Source organism: Ursus americanus, chromosome 36, assembly GCF_024610735.1.
Source record: "Ursus americanus isolate L20-20 chromosome 36, mUrsAme1.1.p, whole genome shotgun sequence".
NCBI classification, from domain to species: Eukaryota; Metazoa; Chordata; class Mammalia; order Carnivora; family Ursidae; genus Ursus; species Ursus americanus.
This window is the reverse complement of record NC_142162.1, coordinates 11,963,411-11,982,086: the sequence shown is the minus strand read 5'-3', so window position 1 is coordinate 11,982,086 and position 18,676 is coordinate 11,963,411. Positions and strand designations below refer to the sequence as shown.

General features: G+C 35.0%; 1 protein-coding gene across 7 annotated transcripts in view; it reads right to left on the bottom strand.

The window, feature by feature from the left end:
* TCF12 (transcription factor 12) overlaps window positions 1-18,676 on the bottom strand; it is a 352,252-nt gene that overhangs the window by 187,852 nt on the left and 145,724 nt on the right. For 6 of the 7 annotated variants that reach the window (XM_045788738.2, XM_045788541.2, XM_045789061.2 and 3 more), the window contains exon 4: window positions 17,483-17,556. In XM_045788738.2, the coding sequence (XP_045644694.1) occupies window positions 17,483-17,556 (74 nt within the window). Of the gene's footprint in view, window positions 1-9,550; window positions 9,613-17,482; window positions 17,557-18,676 lie in introns of all 7 variants that reach the window. The other variant, XM_045788863.2, reaches the window with a different exon arrangement.

Genomic DNA, 18,676 nt, shown 5'->3' with positions numbered 1-18,676 from the left:
CTGGGGGAGTACTCATTTACCAGTTTGAGGAACACATTCTGGATTTCCATATGGACAAACCAACTTTTTAAAATCACTAAAAGCCGGACTCTTGTAGCTATTCATGTGTCCAGATATCTCAGTTTACTCATATCATACGTGTATTTAAATAACCAAATTAAGTGAATTCAAGAATAAAATTAATGTAATAAAAATAGTTCCACCCTTCTTCTACTCAATTAAAAAACCATGCACCCTGGAGTAAGCATGAGGAATACAATCTATTGTTCTGTTAATGTGGGTTTTTGAATGCTTCTCAGGTGAAGCACCTTACTCCATGGCTTTTTGATTGTACAAAGATAGTATTCTTCATACAATATGATATTAAAACACAAACCAGCAACTTTATCTAGTAAACAACCACACAAATAGCTATCTGATCCATTATCAGAGGAAAACTCCACTCTGGTGTGTGTGGGTGTGTGTGTGTATTCTATTTTTCCAATTAAATAAAATTGTCAAGGTAAGTTTAAGTGGCATTACTTTATTAGAATACTTCTGGCCAATACACATAATTAAAAGTAAAAATAGTGAGACAGATATGCAATCCAAGCTGATACTATTTTACTGTATTTTCAGATACTTACAAAAATATAAGCTTAAATGCATTTGCACACAATACAAAATTTTAAGATACTTAAAAAAAACAAGAGATCAGAATCCCTTTGATAATCAACAGTGGTGCACAGTATTACCAGGCTTTTTTAATATACCTCCTAAGAGAGACTGGGAGATGCGCCACTTAAATATTAAGACTAATAGTGGCACAAACTGAATTATCATCTACTTGATCAAATGTGACAACTTCATTTAGAGCAATAACTGAAATTGATTTTCTCTTTTTTTTCTGCTCTCTACTTTGAGTTCTTATGTTTTCAATGTATACTATCAATCTGTAACCTAGATGCATTCAAGTATGTTTATGGACACTTCTGTGAGAGGGATCTTTTTTTGTCTTTCCTGCTCCTGACTTCCTTCTCATTCTCCTCTTCCCTCTAACCTATCCCTTTTACCTGTCTTTCATATCATTTTAATCTAGTTACGCATAAAATTAAAGAGATTAAACCGTGTCTATGGAAGTGTGACAATGCATATGTATCCATCAGTATTACTGCCAATAATTGATCAGGCACTATGCTAGGTGCTTGGATACAAGAATGAATAGAACGATTTTTGACTTCAAGGAGCTCACAGTTTAGAAAAAAGAAACAATACCTAAAAATATTTTAATAAACTGAGTAACTTTTGCATGAGGTCTGAGCCTGAGGTGTGTCACATTACAGATGCCAAAGGTTTGATCAGTATTCTTAGACTCTCTATTAGTCTAATGGGCAAGATCCATAACCAATGAAATTTTATATGATGCCCAAGCCAATGTGCCAACTTCCAAATTAAACTTCCCGAGTTCAGTAAGAATAGTTTGGAAGATGGCAATATATCAGCACAACTTCAAATAAGAACATTAAAGCAGAACGAGTACTCTCAGGCAGGCAGAAGAAATAGCATTAAGATTTGCTAAAAATGCCCTAGAGCATAATGAAACATGCTGATAATTAGAAAACAAAAGTGTCAACATGCAGACACCTCTGGTGGCATCATAATTATCACAGTTAAATTTTATTGAGTGCCTTCCATGCGCCACTATCTATAGATACTGCATTTTCCCCATCTTGAAACTGCGGAAATTTTGTCTTAGAGAATTTAACTTTCTCAAAGTCAGAGAATGGTAGAGAACTGATTTAAACTTGGGAACTGTGACAGCAGATGACTTAATGTTAGTCACTGGTTTTTTCATTGCCAGCACCAAGAAATCTGACAATAGAGTGTACACTTAAATAGAGAATAACTTCCACTAGGCAAGCCATTTTCAAGGTCTCAATCCCTTTGGTCTTGGGACCTGTTGTACAAAAATATTTTGTCTTAAAAAATATTTTGTCTTAAAAAATATTGAGAACCCCAAGGAGCTTTTGTTTATGTGGAACATATCCAGTGATATTTACCACATCAGAAAGTAAACCTGAGAAATTAAAAACACAAGAACTCAGAGCAAAAACATTATCATATACCATATAACATTTGCAAACTCCAGAGTACACTCAGGAAAGAACAAGACTGAAATGGCAAAGAATGTTTTAGTAGTATGAAAATAGTTTTAACCTAGCAAACACTCTAAAAGGGTCTCAGAGACACAGAGAGGTCCCTGAAACATACTCCGTAAATTGCTGGAATAGACTATTTAGTATATTTTAAAATAAATTATGAACCCTGATTACCACTACTGTCAGAATCTGGAAAACCTGGTTGAAAACTATTTATTTAAAACAGGCCTCATTTCAACAGAAAGGAAAAAAGATTCAGGGAAGTAAAGGGGCATGCCTACCATCACACAGCCAGTTGGTGGCAGTTATTTAATCTTACTAAATTAAAGAACAGATTTTTGTCTTCTGATTATAAAATATCAGTAGACAATTACTTGGGGACAGTTGATAGTAAGGAAAGCAGTTACACAATAGCAAAAAGGGTATCAAAATTCCAAGGATTTCTGCAGTACTTTCAGCCTTGTGCAGAAAAAGCTGACTGTGCAGGCTTCGTTTCTCCATTCATTCATACACGCTGCTCCTAGGGTTTCCACTTTCAAAGCAAATCCATGGTCCTTATCAGATCAGGCTAGCTAAAAACTCCATTTCCATTAGCACTTTCTGACAGGATAGAGTAACAGAGACCAGATTAACCCTCACACTTGAAACAATCAAAAAACTAATCAGCAGTTTTGAGATATCGGACAGGGACAGTGCAGGATACTGATCCCTGAGAGGAAACAAAGTGAATCCTAGGATTGCTGAGGGGGACTAGGGAAGAGAGAGGAGGTATCTCCACCTAGATCTCTATACCAGCAAAAAAATAAAGAATATTTCAGACACATAGAAGATGAAAAACCTCATCAGCACCAGACCTGCACAATGAGAGTGTTAAAAGAAGTTCTTTAATCACAAGACAAATAACACCAACTAGAAATATGGACCTATGCAAAGGACTAAAGCATGTTTCTTGACCATAATGGAATTTAATTAAATATTAATAATAAAAATATCACTAGAGAATTCCCAAATATTTCAAAATAAAACAATACACTTCTAAGTAAGTATTCAAGGAAGAAATCAATAGGAAAATTATAAAGTATTTTGAACTGAAGGAAAATTCAACATAGCAAAAATTGTAGGATGCAGGTAACACCACGGTCAGAGGAAAATTTGTAGCACTAAAATGCCTGTTATAAAAGATACAAGGTCTCAAATCAATGACCTCAATTACACCTTAAGAAACTAGAAAACAGGGTGCCTGGGTGGCTCAGACAGTTAAGCGTCTGCCTTTGGCTAAGGTCATGATCTCCACGTCCTGGGATGAAGCCCCACACTGGGCTCCTGGCTGGCTCAACAGGGAGTCTGCTTTTCCCTCTCCCTCCCTCCTTGTGTGCTCTCTCTGTCTCTCTCTTTCAAATGAAAAAATAAAATCTTAAGAAAGAAAGAAAGAAAGAAAGAAAGAAAGAAAGAAAGAAAGAGAAAGAAAGAGAAAGAAAGAGAAAGAAAGGAGAGAGAGAAAGAAAGAAAGAAAGAAAGAAAGAAAGAAAGAAAGAAAGAGAAAGAAAGAAAGAAAGAAAAAGAAAGAAAGGAAGGAGACTAGAAAACAGGGGCACTGGGTGGCTCAGTCAGTTAAGTGTCCACTTTGGGCTCAGGTCATGCTCTAAGCATCCTGGAATGGAGTCCTGCATCGGGCTCCCTGCTCAGCAGAGAATCTGCTTCTCCCTCTCCCTCTACCCCACCCCCCAGCTGGTGCTCTCTCTCTCTCTCGTTCTTGCTCTCTCAAATAAATAAAATCTTAAAAAAAAAAAAAGGAACCAGAAAACAAAGAACAAATTAAATTCAAAATAAGAGTTATAGAAGTCAAACATACTGAGAACAGAAAAACAACAGAGAAAACCAATGAAACTAAAAACTAGTTCTTTGAGAATATCAGTAAAATGATACGCCTCTAGTCATATTGAAAAAAAAAGGAAACGATTCACTAATAATATCAGGAATGAGGTAGGGACTACAACTACGGATTCTACAAATATTGTGCCAGGTACACTCTAAGATGGCCCTCAATGATCTCTGGTATTCATACCCCTATATAAACCATTCCTCTGCAGTGTGAGTTGGCCTAGTAATTTGCTTCTAACCAAAAGAATATGCCAAAGTGATATGATGTCATTTATGTGATTAGGCTCCATAATATTGTGTCTTCTATCTTGCTAGCAGACCTCCTCCCTTGCTGTCTTTGATGAAGTAAGCTGCCACGATGGAAAGGCCTGGACGGCAAGATACCAAAGAAGGAAATTTTCAGCCAATAGCCACAGGGAACTATGGCCTTCGGTTCAACAGATGAAAGAACTGAATCCTGACAAACACATATGAACTTAGAAGCAGATCATTCTCCAAAAGGTCTTTCAGATGGGACTCTGGTTCTGACCAATATCTTGATTACAACCTTGTAAGAGACCCCGAAGCAGAGGACCAAGCTAACCTACACCCAAGTCCTCATGAATAGAAACTGAGAGACAATAAATGTGTATTATTTTAAGACACTAAATTTGTGGTACTTTGTTGATACATCAAAAGATAACTAATGCAAGTATTTAAAAGATAACAAAGAAATATTATGAACAACTTTATGCTAATAATTCAACTTAGATGAAATGGACAAATGGACATACTTCTTAAAATACACAAACTAATAAAGCTCACTCGAGAAAAAATAAGCAACTTGAATAGCTCTTTATTCACAAAATTGAAACTGTAATTAAAAGTCATCCCCAGAAGAAATTCCAGGCCCATATATCTTAACTGATAAATTCTACCAAACATTTAAGGAGGAAATAATACCAATTCTACACATATTTCTCAAGAAGGTAAAGAGTAATACCTCTCAAGTCATTCTCTGAAGCCCATATTAGCATGATACCAAATTCTGACACAGTACAAGAAAAAAAAAAATTCCTACAGATCAGTATTACTCAAATATAAAAATTCTTAACATTTTAACAAATTGAATTCAATAATATATAAAAAGGACAGTATATAATAACCCAGTGCTACTTATCTCAGGAATGCAAAGTTGGTTTAAAATTTAAAACAGTAATCAATATAATTCCTAGAGTAACAGACTAAAAAATTATATGATCATTTCAGTAAGTGTGGAAAAAACATTTCATAAAATCCAAAATCCATTTTTGATAAATACTCTCAATAAATTAGGAATAGAAGAGAATGTCTTCAATCTAATACATCACATCAATGAAACTTACAACTAACATCATGCTTAATGGTAAAACACTGTTTTCCCAACATCAAGGACAAGACAAAGGTAACCATTCTAATTACTATTATTCAACACTGTACAAGATACCATAACCAATTCAATAAGACGAAAAAAAATCCAGATTGGAAAAGAAAAGGTTACTCTCATTATTCATGGATGACATACTATCCAAATAGAAAACCCTCCAGCATGTACAAAAAAGCAACCACAACTAGTGAGTTTAGCAAGGTGTAGGATATAAGATCCACATACAAAAATGTATTACAGTCTTATATAAGACATGAACACCCAGAAATTGAAATAAAAAATTTATACTGGCATAAAAAATTATGAAAGAGATAAACCAGTAAAAGATGTGCAAGATGTGTTCTCTGAAAACAACAAAACATTACTAAAAGAAGTTAAAGCAGAACTAAATAGAGATATACACCATATCCGTGGATCAGAAGACTCTATATGTTGTTATCAATTCCCCTTAAAACGATCTATAAATTCAACACAATCCCAACCAAAATCTCAGAACTGTAAAACTGGGGGCACCTCGGTGGCTCAGTCGGTTGAGCGTCTAAATTCAGCTCAGGTCATGATCTCGGGGTCCTGGGATGAGCCCCGCATAGGGCTCTACACTCAGCAGCAAGTATGTTTGTCTCTCTCCTTCTGCCCCACCCCCCACTCCCGCTCATGCTCTCTCTCTTTCTCAAATAAATAAAATCTTTAAAAAACTGATATGCTGGTTTAAAATTTTTCAATTTATATGCAAAGTGTCTAGAATTTGCAAAACAATTTTGAACATAATAACAAGGTTGGAGGACTTATACTACCTGATAGGAAGATTTATTTTTTTTAAGATTTATTCATTCACTTGGGGGGGGGGCAGAGACAGAGGGAGAGAGAAGCCCAAGCAGGAACTCACCCCTCGCTCCCCACCGCTGAGAGCGGAGTCTGACACTGGACTTGATCCCAAAACCCCGAGATCATGACCTGAGCTGAAACCAAGAGTCAGCCGCCCAACTGACTGAACCAACTAGCACTTCTGAAGATTTTAAAGGTACAGTAATCAAGATGCTGTGGTACTGGTGTAAAGACCGAAAAATCAGTAGAACAAAACAGAATTCAGAAACTGACCCTCACATACATGGTCAATTGATTTTTAACAGAGAATGGGGAAGATAATTTTTTCAACAAATGGTAACAAAACTGGAAAGCTTTATGAAACACACACACACACACAATCAATTTCAACCCTTACTTCACACCTTATACAAAAATGAACTCACAATGGATCACAGATCTAAATTAATGATGAAATGTATGTCATCTAATGAACTATTTCTTGAGACTATTACTAGCAGTCAAACTCAATTCATAAAGTAATGCAGAAGGATTCCATGGTGGGGAAAGAACTGTGAGAAGTATATTCTATTCCTCTCTTAAGGCATTATAACTTGTAATATTTTATTAAAAACTAAGAAATCTAAGAAAGACATCTAATTTTGTTTAACTCAGTAATAACATAAATATATTGGACTATGGAGCTCTGTATTTATACATTATTTATTAATATCCTATTAAGCACGGTTTGAAAAACCTCATGATCTTGGTTAAAATTTTTGTTTTACATGTTATGAATTAATGGCCAGAGTAAGTAACATTTCAAGTTTGCTTGTCTAATGGGAGAAGTCTCCGGGCTTAAGTCCTTTGTTCTTTGTATTATAAGACAGATTACCATTTTCAACTGATGTACCCTAGAGGTTTCGTAACCAAGTATTGCTTCAATTTCTGTGCTTCTACTCTCCCTGGGCCATCATTATCATAACTTTTATTGATATGTAGTATAATAATCTGCTTTTCCTATGAGAATGAGCACTCCTTTTGCCCAGATAGTATGGACTGATCATTTTGTTTTGCTTAACTATTCCAGAGACCAGAAAATTATGGAATCTCAATAAATGCTCCATGAATGAAAGAACTGAGAGAAAAAAGGATTCCATGTCAACAGCCTACAAAGAGTATAAGCCCAAGAGAAGACTACGGAATTCCAAAGAGAGTAAGGTAAGGTTAGTGGAAAATCAAGAATAATATTAGAGAGCAACAACTCAGAAAACTATAAACTCAATGAGATGTAATGGTATCACCAATATGAGAAGATACTTGCTTATAGGACAGTTGACACTTTCTTGCTAATCACTAAATAATTTCTTAATATTAAACACCAAGAAGAGGGTCTGCTCCATGCAGAAAGTAGCACATTGTGATATAAAACCACATTAAAGTAGTTATTTCATTTGATAGCACAAAGGATTAAGTATCAGTTCAAAACACTGAAGGAAAAACACTCCAAGCTTGTTATTTTCAAAATAAAAAACGTTAGAATATATGTCAAAAGTACATCACAAAAGGAACTAAAATTAATTGTTCATGCTAAGCCTCTGACATACATAACCTCATTTGGGTCTCATAACTACCCTGTGGAGTAGATATCCTTTCAAACAAATTTAAGGAACTGAAGGGTACACAACCTGCTGTAAGAATGTAGATTAGTAAGAATCTATATTCATAAAAATCTGGGTTGCCCATTTTTTCCCCAATAATCTCTAAATCCCAAGATCTAGAATATAATAAACTCTGGCAATAGTTTCAATTTTGTGAACAATTTACTTTCCTTGACCTACAGAACCTCCTGTTGGTCATTTAAAAACTGCAACACGTCCTCATCTTGTTCAGGACATACTCCAGGAATTCAAAACAGCGGCCTCTCTAAGGAGCATCTGAGACTTGTAAAATTCCTATGCAGTTTTGTATCAGAGTGGGTCTATAATTTTTCATGAGACTGGATGTGAGAGAAGGAACACTTACAGACTACTTAAATTCCAGATATTGTGCTTCATAAAATTTCCTGTATTAATTCTCACACACTTGTTATGAGATAAATCTCTTTGCAGATGAGAAATCTGAGGCTCAGAAATTAAGTATCTTATCTTTTCCAAGGCCAAATACAGTGGTGAAACCAGGAAGTAAACTTATCTAATTGATTCTGTGGCTTATGTTTTTTTAAGTATAAAATGCAAATAACATTTTTATAAGAAATATTGAGAGTACCATCATCTTACAACTTCTAGAGTATCTGTCTTTAAAGTCCTGGACAAGGAGGAATAACAACTGTTTTGGGGTCTCTTTTATACTTTGGCAAGTGATATGATAGAAGAGGAGAGTAATTTAGAGTCATACTGCCTGGCTACTGGCTTGGATGTTTAATATCTGTTAAGTTATCCACCTTCTCTGAACCTCAATTTCCTCACTTCTAAAATGGACAGGATTTTAAAAATGGCTTCTTGATAAGCTGGTGTGAAGCTTAAAAAGGGAACATGTGAAAGGTTTTAAATATTATAACAAATGCTAGTTATGATTATTGCTATTAACAAAAATAGGCTAAGTGGACCTAGAAAGGTATTCAGCCCAAATCTACCCTCCATTCTGTTCTTATGGATAAGATATATGTAAATCTATAGAAAATAATAAAAAAGTTGCCAGAAATAAGACCTCAACAATTACAATAAGGGACATAAGAGATATTCAGAGAGTAATATGTTTTGACTTTCACTTGTTAATTTAAAGGCAAAACAATAAGAAGATTTAAAAAAGAGAACTGTAAAGATCAGTCCTGATAAAGATGCTATATGATAGGCGTGCAAAGTTAGGTGAAACTCACAGTGAGGTGAAAACTGACATAAAGGCTGGTTCCAAAAGCTATATGACAGTATCTGAACAGACACTGTTCCTGGAAGAATGGCTAACCTGAAAAAAAGAGAAGGGCTGCCTAGCTTAAAATGGAAAAGTAGACAACCTGATAGCTGTGTGATTTCTTTCATTTTAAATATCTGGTAGCAAAAGATTTAAAGGAGCTTACATCATCCTAACCCAATTTTTTCCGTATCCAAGAACTAAGATTACAAGTTATAGGCAGGGGCTGTTTTGAATACAAAGAAGAGTAACAAACAACATTTTCCCTCATGGGTTTATTTAAACCTAAACTTTAAAATACACCTTTTCTCATCCATAGTTTTTCTTCACATTCAGAACATTCAGAAGGAGCAGTTACATAACAAAACAGAGATTAATGGGAACATAGATGCAATATATAGAAAACACTTACTTTAATTCTCTGTCCCTCCTGTCTTGCTTTGCTATTTAACTGCTTCATCTCGTGTTTTGTACCTGAGATCAAGAGGCATAAAATACTATTTCAAAATTTGTGTGTCCTTTCTAATTATTGCATTTGAACTTGTAGTAGCTATAAAACCTACACCATTTTCCCCTTGAAAATAAAAACAATAGCAAACAACAAACAATCTAGAAAAATTGTCTACTCTAAAGAAGAGAAAGTAACATAATCTTTATTACCCATCAATGCTATCAATGGAGGGCAATGAGTAAAAATTTATTTTTTTATTCACACAACTAGATTTTCCCACTTATAAGGGAAACTATCAAAATCAAACAATTTGGTAGTTGCATTACGCAACTGCAGCTACCTTGTCAAAGCCTGAATAAAACACATGGAGTTTAATTCAGGAGTCATCATTCTGCGGGGGGGAGTGAATATATACGATTTTATATCTTCCTCAGTTGCCAAATGTGCCAGATTTTTTTTCCTTTGAGACAACGCCCCTCTTTCCATTATTTCCTGATCTTGATCCTATCATCCTAATGTAAGTCTTATTTCATCGCAAGTAGGCCTATGTACTAATATCTTAAAGATTATCCTATTTCTTGTCACTCTTTCGCTTTGGATCCATCCCTCATACCACAATATATTGATATTTATAAAATCCTGTGTGTCATTCCCTGCATAAAAATTTATTTCTAAGTGGCTCTCTACTCACCAAAGGATAGACTGCATTTCTTGAACAGAAGGGTTGCCTGCCTTATCGCACTGTTTACCTATATAGCAAGATCATTAACTCTTGACTGAATTTTGTGATTTTGAGGTCTCTATACTTGTGTCCCACCATTCCACATTTCCAGAAAGTTGTCTTCCTTTTAATCTTAATCATACAAATACTGTCTGTCCTATAATAGTCTACTCAAACACGTCCTCTTCACTCTTTCCTGATCACTGAAAGTAATCTCTCCATCTCCTATAATCCCATGGTAACCAATGAAATTAATTTGATAATTAACTATTTGCTGCCTAATAATTATAGTTCGTTCATTGCCGCCTTAAGAGTTCTATAATTTATTTAACTCTTAGGTAAATATGACTTGCATTTCTAACCATATTTCTTGAACTCTAAGATATACTCTTCACTTTTAATGATGTAGAAACTGAGTGCCCCTATAAATCTCAGCCTCTTAAAACTGGGGAACCAGAGTAAGCACAAGCTCCTTAAAAACAAAAAGACATTATCATCCTTATTTACTAAGGTGGCTCTCATGCCACTGTGCTATGCTGGGAGAAGAAAACTACAGGTTCTCTCTACCCCTAGATATTCCCAAGGCCTCTACTGTCAAATGTAAATGAACTACACATCAGGCTCTCCCCAAACTCTGGCCAGTATAACACTTCCTGCGGTCAGAAGGACCTCAGTGTATTATGTACAGAGAGCACTTAGATGAGGCTCTATTATCTCATCTCCAGCTTGTTATCCACCAAACTACAGAGTGGCTGTTTGCCAAGCTCATCCACATGAATGAAAAGATATTGAATACCTGTTAAGAAGGGAGAGAACACTAAGCAAAATTAAAGATCACTTTAGCTATATCAGGCAGAAATGGTCTAGGAGCAGCTAGAGAGGTAACATTAAATTCATCCAGATAACAAAATGGACTCAGTTTAGTTTCCATAGAATTGGAAAGCTTTATGTCTATTCTAGTTGAATTTTTACTTATTCTTGTTTCCCTTATCCAAAGGAAGTACCCAATCTATGGCTTTGAGTATGAGTCTTAGAAGGCTAGAGCAACTCCCCGAATCTTTGTACTCTCATATTCATTTTCTACCTGACTTGGTCTATCAGGCTGCCATCCATGTGTATTCTTGACAAACGGCCTGAGAAATGACCACTGCTGGGGCTTTTTAATAAAATGAGTCCTCATTCTGCTACTTCACTGCAACAGGTAGCAGAAAGTCAGAGTATGTATTAAAATGAAAGACCTCAAAACATACCTACTATTTATTTCTTGATTAAAAGTCTGAAATTATTCTGTGCTGAGTCATATACAGCCTCTAAACCTACTATTTTAAAGCCAACTCATCACCACATAACTGGTTTTCCCCTTCTCCACTAATAGGCCTGAGTCCGGAACTTTACTAAGGTAGTTATTATTAGTACCCACCTCCCTTCTATAAATGAAAAAAGGAAAAGGAAAAAAAAAATTGAGGCAAAGAGAAATAATTTGCCCAAAGTCATACAGCTAGGAAGTAGAAGTGCCAGAAATAGAACCCACACAACTTGATTTCAACGTTCAAGTTCTTAAATTCTATGCTTCTTTGCCTCACGATGCACTATGCAGGCTAGCAAACTTTTTTTTTATTATTATCTTATCATGTACCATGTCCTCTTTTGAAATATCAATTGCAGATCCTCTTTTCTCTTCAGTTTTCTCTTCTCCCATTCCTTCAGTATATGGCAAAAAATTTAAGACATTTCTTCTTTGACTTGGGAAATACTAAGGTAAGGGAGTTAAGAAGTAACTGTATAGAATTTGGAATATCTGAGTTCTAGGCCCAAAGTCTGTCATTAACTAGACAAACTGTCTAGTCAAATCTTATGTGTATTTTGTACCAACAGCACCTATCTCGACCTGGCTAAATCTCAAACTCTCTTAGTTTCCCCATCTATACAATAAAAGGATTGGACATAGACACCTAGCGCACTTTCTAGTTTTGAAATTGTACGATACTGCAAAATGTGGAGGAAAGGAAGAGCAACATGGACATGACTTTTTCACTCTGCAAACCATATATACACAGAGAAGGGAAAACCATGGTAGAAATTTAGCAATAAAAAAAAAAATTAGCAAACTCATGTAATTGAATGTTGCTTCTTTCCCCAAAAATAACTACAATAGATTATATATAACCTGAAAAATGCTCACAATTAAAATGCCAACTGCTGGTCACTGCTGGTTACTGCTGGTGCCTATAAATATAATTTCTGTTAGTGGTTTACCTATCACTGATCTCTCTTACTTTTCGAACTGAGGAATGAAAAATTCTGTACCTTAGGGAAAGAGCGTCAACGAGACTTCTCCCCTTTCCTGTGAGCCCTGTCATAACTCCAGGATGCAAACCCCAATGGTACTTCAGTACTTTGAGCTTGGCCTAGGTTGGGTTGCAGAGCTAAGAGGGAAGGAAAACCAAGATGATGTGGCCCCTTGGAATTTCCATGAACTAAAATGATCACACAACATTTCAGAAATGGAATCTGTACATCATGAAATATGACCATGAAAATGAAAGATAGATATTAGATATTTGGAGATAATAATAATAATGATGGTAATAATAGTAATAGCAGCTTTCATTTATTGTATCAATAAATGAAATGAAGTACTTCATAGCTATTATTACATTTTATCTTTACTCAAACCCTACAAAGTATGTGTAAAATTATCATAATTTTAGAGATGAAAAATCTGAGGCACAAAGAGGTTGAGTAACTTGTCCAAGGTCACAAAGCACAATCCTCCAGAGTTGGTGATCTTAAATAAAATGCTTCACTAAGTAGTATCATCAACCAGGACAGTAATTTGTTAAGCATAGGAGAAAGAAAGCCTATTACCACGAATACCACCACCATCGACTTTGAACTTCACCATAAATCAACTTTGATTCTTCTCCAGCTCCAAACACAATTAATCTAGTAAATCTAACAATTCCTCCCCGATTTCATTATATTCAGCAAGCATGTACAGAGCATCCATTTGGTAAAAAGCCTTGTACTTAGACAGAGTAAAACTTTTACATCTAAGTTTATCACAGGACTTCTGCATTCCCAAGAAGAAAGAGATAACCGAAGGAGAAAGGAAATAGATTTTATCTATGTCTTTTACAAATCTAAAGGAAGTATATTAAGCATGACAGAATCAGCAAATAATTCTTATTCATTACACATAGGATGTAGCACATCTGCAAATATATTCATTCATTTAAATTTGGTTAATTGTTACATATAGATCTAGTTAATAAATTCCGATATACACAGGATTAAAGCCAACACTTACATAGCTCTATGTATCAGACACTGATCTAAGCACTTTACATAGATTTATCTCTTAATCACAGATTTACATGCACATAATCCTCACGACAACCTTATAAAATAATTATCCCCATTTCACAGATGAGTAAACTGAGGTACGGTGGATTTAAGTAACTTGTCCAGAATCATACAGGTAGTAAGTGGCAGAGATGGGATTCATGCCCAGGCACTCTAGCTCCAGAGTCTGTGCTCTTGACCACTGCCTTCTAAAGAGGAGGTAAAAAAAATTTGGAACTGGAATAAATCATTAATGCGATGGTAAATAACAAAAACCATGGTACTCTCTGCCCTTTATGCCTGGTGCAATGTCAAATACAGAAAACATTTGTTTGCAGGAAAGGATAAAAACTAAGGGAAAGAGGGAACAAACTCATTAACTATACCTCTTGCTCACGCCTAAACTACCTGAGATCTTAATCTCTCTTTTCAATCTCTGGTGCTTTAACCTCAAACACCACTTTTCACATATTTCTGAAAATAAAAGTGTTATTCACATCAGGATGATGCTTTTTTCTGGTCGTTTGTGTCTGTTGTTCTGCACAGGTAGGCAGTATGTCAACAGTGCAGAAACCAGGACTCTAACAAAGGTGGAGAGGTTTGAGGTACATGCCACAAATGCTCTTACTCCCTTATGAGTGTCTCAAAACATGCTGTCTCATCTCCACATTTCGTTAAGAATGCTGACCATGTCTACCTATAACCACTATTTCTCTTATAACCATTATTAGGTACAGCATTTATTTCTGGGTCTACCTAAGAACAATTCTTTCTTAAATGATGTGCTATGGATAGTTCTGATAACCAGAAACTCAACGAATCACCTGTACACACTGTAAGGCTACTTTTCTTGTGGATTTCAGAAAAACAGGCAGACAGGAGCTCTGCTGGAGTGTCTTTTCCTACTTCAGAGAGAACACGTATAGGACTGATTACATTGATGAGAAGTTCATGGCCTCTTAACCATTCAACTCTGGTAGAGCTCACTTACATATCAAGGTTACTAGAGCAGAATGCTACCTTTGTTGGGGTTAAAGTCGGCACCTACTGGGCAAAAAGTATACAAAGCAAAAATTCCCCCTTAAAAAGCTGTTAAATAGATACTCAGTTCAACCTACATGATTTGGTACAGCCAATCTTATACAGTAAAATGCATAGTTATAAGACATTAATAGAGTAGTATTAATAGAGTTCATGTGCCAAATAAGATTTTACAGTAATGCCAAAAATGATTTTCTCTCTCTTATATAAGGTCTTAGTGGAGGAGAACAGCAACTCAGTTGACTCCAACTAAACTAAAAGCATATGCTTTGTAACTCCATCAAACTACTCGTTCCGCGGGTTTATATACTATTGTGACCTATTAAGTATTTTCAAACTTCACAAAAAGTAAAATAAAAAAATTTTCCATCAGGAATGTAAAACCAAATTATTTTTTAAATGATACAACTTGCTGTGATGGAAATGTATTATTCATACTGGTAAAGTCTAAATAAATTTCACTGACATAATTTCTACAAAAGTACCTGCAATTTAAGTTTACACTGACTTGTTAATAATTTTACAAACTGTGTCAAAACTGGTTTATAGCCAATTATCAGTATTTACTCCTGAATTTAAAAAACTCAACATGCTATGATACTCAGTAGAATAAATACTCTGGTAAACCGAGATCCTTATTAACAAAATTATATCCATCTATACTTATGATTATGAAAAAAATGGTCAACTTAGATGATATTTAATGAATAACTCAAAAAGCTGATAAACTTCCTATAAAGCAGTGTTGAGGGCAGCGTCAAAGTTAACCATAAATGTCTTTCCCTGGTGAGAAGAGTTCAGGGAATTAAATTGTCGAAGTTATAAATAAAACATAACTTCTTACCTAGATAACCATTTTAGGTTCAAAATCATGACTAGGACAGAAGAAGCAAAGTGAGTGGAAGGGTGGATTTCAGTGAGAATAAAAACAAAGGGTAGCATTAAATCACCACTCTGATTTCTCAGTAGCCGGGTAAGGAAAAAAAAAAAAAAATATATATATATATATAGAGAGAGAGAGAGAGAGAGAGAGGGACAGAGAGAGTTGTATGGTAGACTGGGAATATCTAAGGATTAATCTGGGTTTTTAAACAGAAAACTAGTCTACTATAAAATCAATTTAACTTTTCACTGGACACAATATACACTCAAAAAAATTAAGAGTAAAAAACAGCATTTCATATTGACCTATACATCAAATAGCAAAAAAGAAAAGGAAGATTTGCTTTGAAGTCCATCTCTAGAGGCAAACTTAATTTCACAATCACGAAATATGTAAATGTTTGGATATACTATTATGTTCTCTTCTCCTAGAATCCTATTTAGCACTCAAGTAAAAAAAAAAAAAATGAAGTTTGAAAGGAAAGTAAACATAAGGTACAAAGGCATCATTTAATGCATTTTAAGAAATAATATGTTATCACACAGTAACTCAAGACTTTGAAAGAAAATAATCCAATATTGATAAATTGTATTTTGTTCTCCACTACATAAAATTCATAACTTCACAATCAAAACAGGAAACCTACCTTTCCTATTCACAGTATTATTTAAAGAATCAAAAACTTTTAAAGGAAGGAAATTTGGATATCAACCAGTTTATCCCCAAGATAAAATAAGGTGTCCAAGATTTCACCACAGAATTGATAGTAAATCCAAGTCTTACGGTGCCCAAGACAGTGCACTTTACACTACAACCCAGCTTTCTCAGCAGAGACCCAAAAGGAAAACACTAAAAACCATGTTTAGTTGTTTCTCTATATATCGTTTTGGATTCTACATGACTATTCTATTTCTTCCCAAAGTATTTAAAATAAATTAAACATAGGCTACAGCCAAATATAATAACAAACCACATATCTTAATTCAGCATTTTTCAATGCAAAACAGCATAACCCATATGGAGACTACGAACTCCAATCTCACATATTGCTTCCTTCCACTAATGCCAATTTGCTTCTAGGATTAAGTATCCATAAATTTTATGCTTGTCCATCTTCTACTGGTTAATTCTAAGAGAAGTAAATAATTCATCATTCATGCAAAGTCTAATATTTTTTAAAAGTTATCCCTTAACCTCACCAATTTACTGTGGAGTCTGGGAACAGAGTTTAATTTTACTGACAATTCTTTGGTCTAATTTTTAATCTTTCAGTCGCATTATTTTAAAGTTTTGGGGGATTTTTTGTTTGTTTGTTTATTGCTAAAAAAAGGCTCTAACCTTCTGACCTTTCCAAGTGTAAAACATTAGCTTGGTCCTATTTTCTGTCAACTGCCAACCAAGAAATGTCATCTGTTATGTCTGTTTTGATATGCTTCCAAGAGACAGGGCTATAGAGAGTCCCTGATATAAACAGCTGATGACTACTGGAACAAGAATGGAAGAGAGAAGACTAGAAACTGATATTTGGAAAGTCAGTACCATCTTTCAAAGGTAATACATGAAGAAAACAATACACAAAGAAAAACGGCTATGTATGGAGCGAATACTTAGTGAGGCATTCCAATCCCTTCCAACTTCAGTAAAGAGTACTGCAGGTAATCCAGATGTAGAAATAACACCAAGAACATTTCGTTCATTGTAAGGGATAAAATAAACTCCCAAAGTATGAAAGTAAATTAAAATATTAAAAAAAAAATTAAATCTACCATGAAGGTACTGCATATTCCCATGTAAATATGTTAATCTTTATTTCTCTTAAGAATCAGAGCTCATATATGAAAAACCTTACTTATTCTGCCAAATTACTTTATAGTTTTAATCAAGGGTTGATTAACAAACTTACTCTAGATGAGTCATAAGAAGGGCTTGGTTGACCACTTGTTCCCCAAGATGTCGTACCTCCTCGTTCATCCATACCTAAGGAGAGAAGAAATTGAAATATATAAATCCAAAAGGCTACTATGATGGGTTTGTTTTCATACAGTAGAGCAGAGCGTACAATTCAGCAAGTAGTATTCACATTTGTATGGAACTTATCAATTCTTATCTCAGAAATCTGAAGAAAATAAGTTACCTCAGAAAGTCTTCATCACTGCTCCATACAACACTCTTTATACAATGCAGAATTTCAGAACCAAAACATCTTTGGAGACTTTAAAATATGGCATAATCTAGGTCTCCTCATTTCTGTCCCCAACCACTGCTACTTCTAAGAGTAAATGAAACCCCCAACTTTCTAGAGTTCCATATTGTCTACATGAAAATATGAAGAATTTAGTTCTTATGGATAAGCCTTAGAAAATGAAGCAAGTTGGGGAGCCTGGATGGCTCAGTCGGTTAAGCGTCTGACTCTTGATTTTGGCTCAGGTCATGATCTCAGGGTTGTGAGATCAGGCCCCACACTGGGCTCTGCACTGGGTGTGGAGCCTGCTTAAGATTCTCCCCCTCCCTTGGTCCCTCCCCATCTCTAAAAAAAAAGAGAATGAAGCAACTTGGACAACTGTTCAAGTTAATAAAATTGGTTTCTAATATAACATTGACTAGATATTCTTAACTGAAGATACCAAAGTAAATCAAACTATACCAGATCATATCAAATCAATGTTAGTTACATTAAAACTAATAAAAATGATGTGACAACTCATCCTGGTAAAAATCTCCTCTAAAATCTGATTCTAAATGAGATCTACTCTTATGAAAATTACAAAGGATAACTCAAAGTGAGAAAAGCATTTTATTGTGCTCCTTAATGTACCTTCTGAAGCTTTGGCTCCATTATTTTCACCTTCCAGTCAGTGCCTAGAAAAAGTTGAAAGAGCCGTAGACCTCTCAATCCAGATATCTCTCCCTTTTCTGTTTTGAGGACCAGTCTTTTTTATTCTTGATCCCTAACAGGGTATGCTTTCCCAACCCTTTCCAAGTTTTCTATGATGAAACACAAATAGTTGACTTTTTTTCATTCTTTCATAAGAAAACTCTAGATGTTACAAAGACAACATTCTGCTAAGTTTAGAGCCTCTTTTTCTTAAAAAAAAAA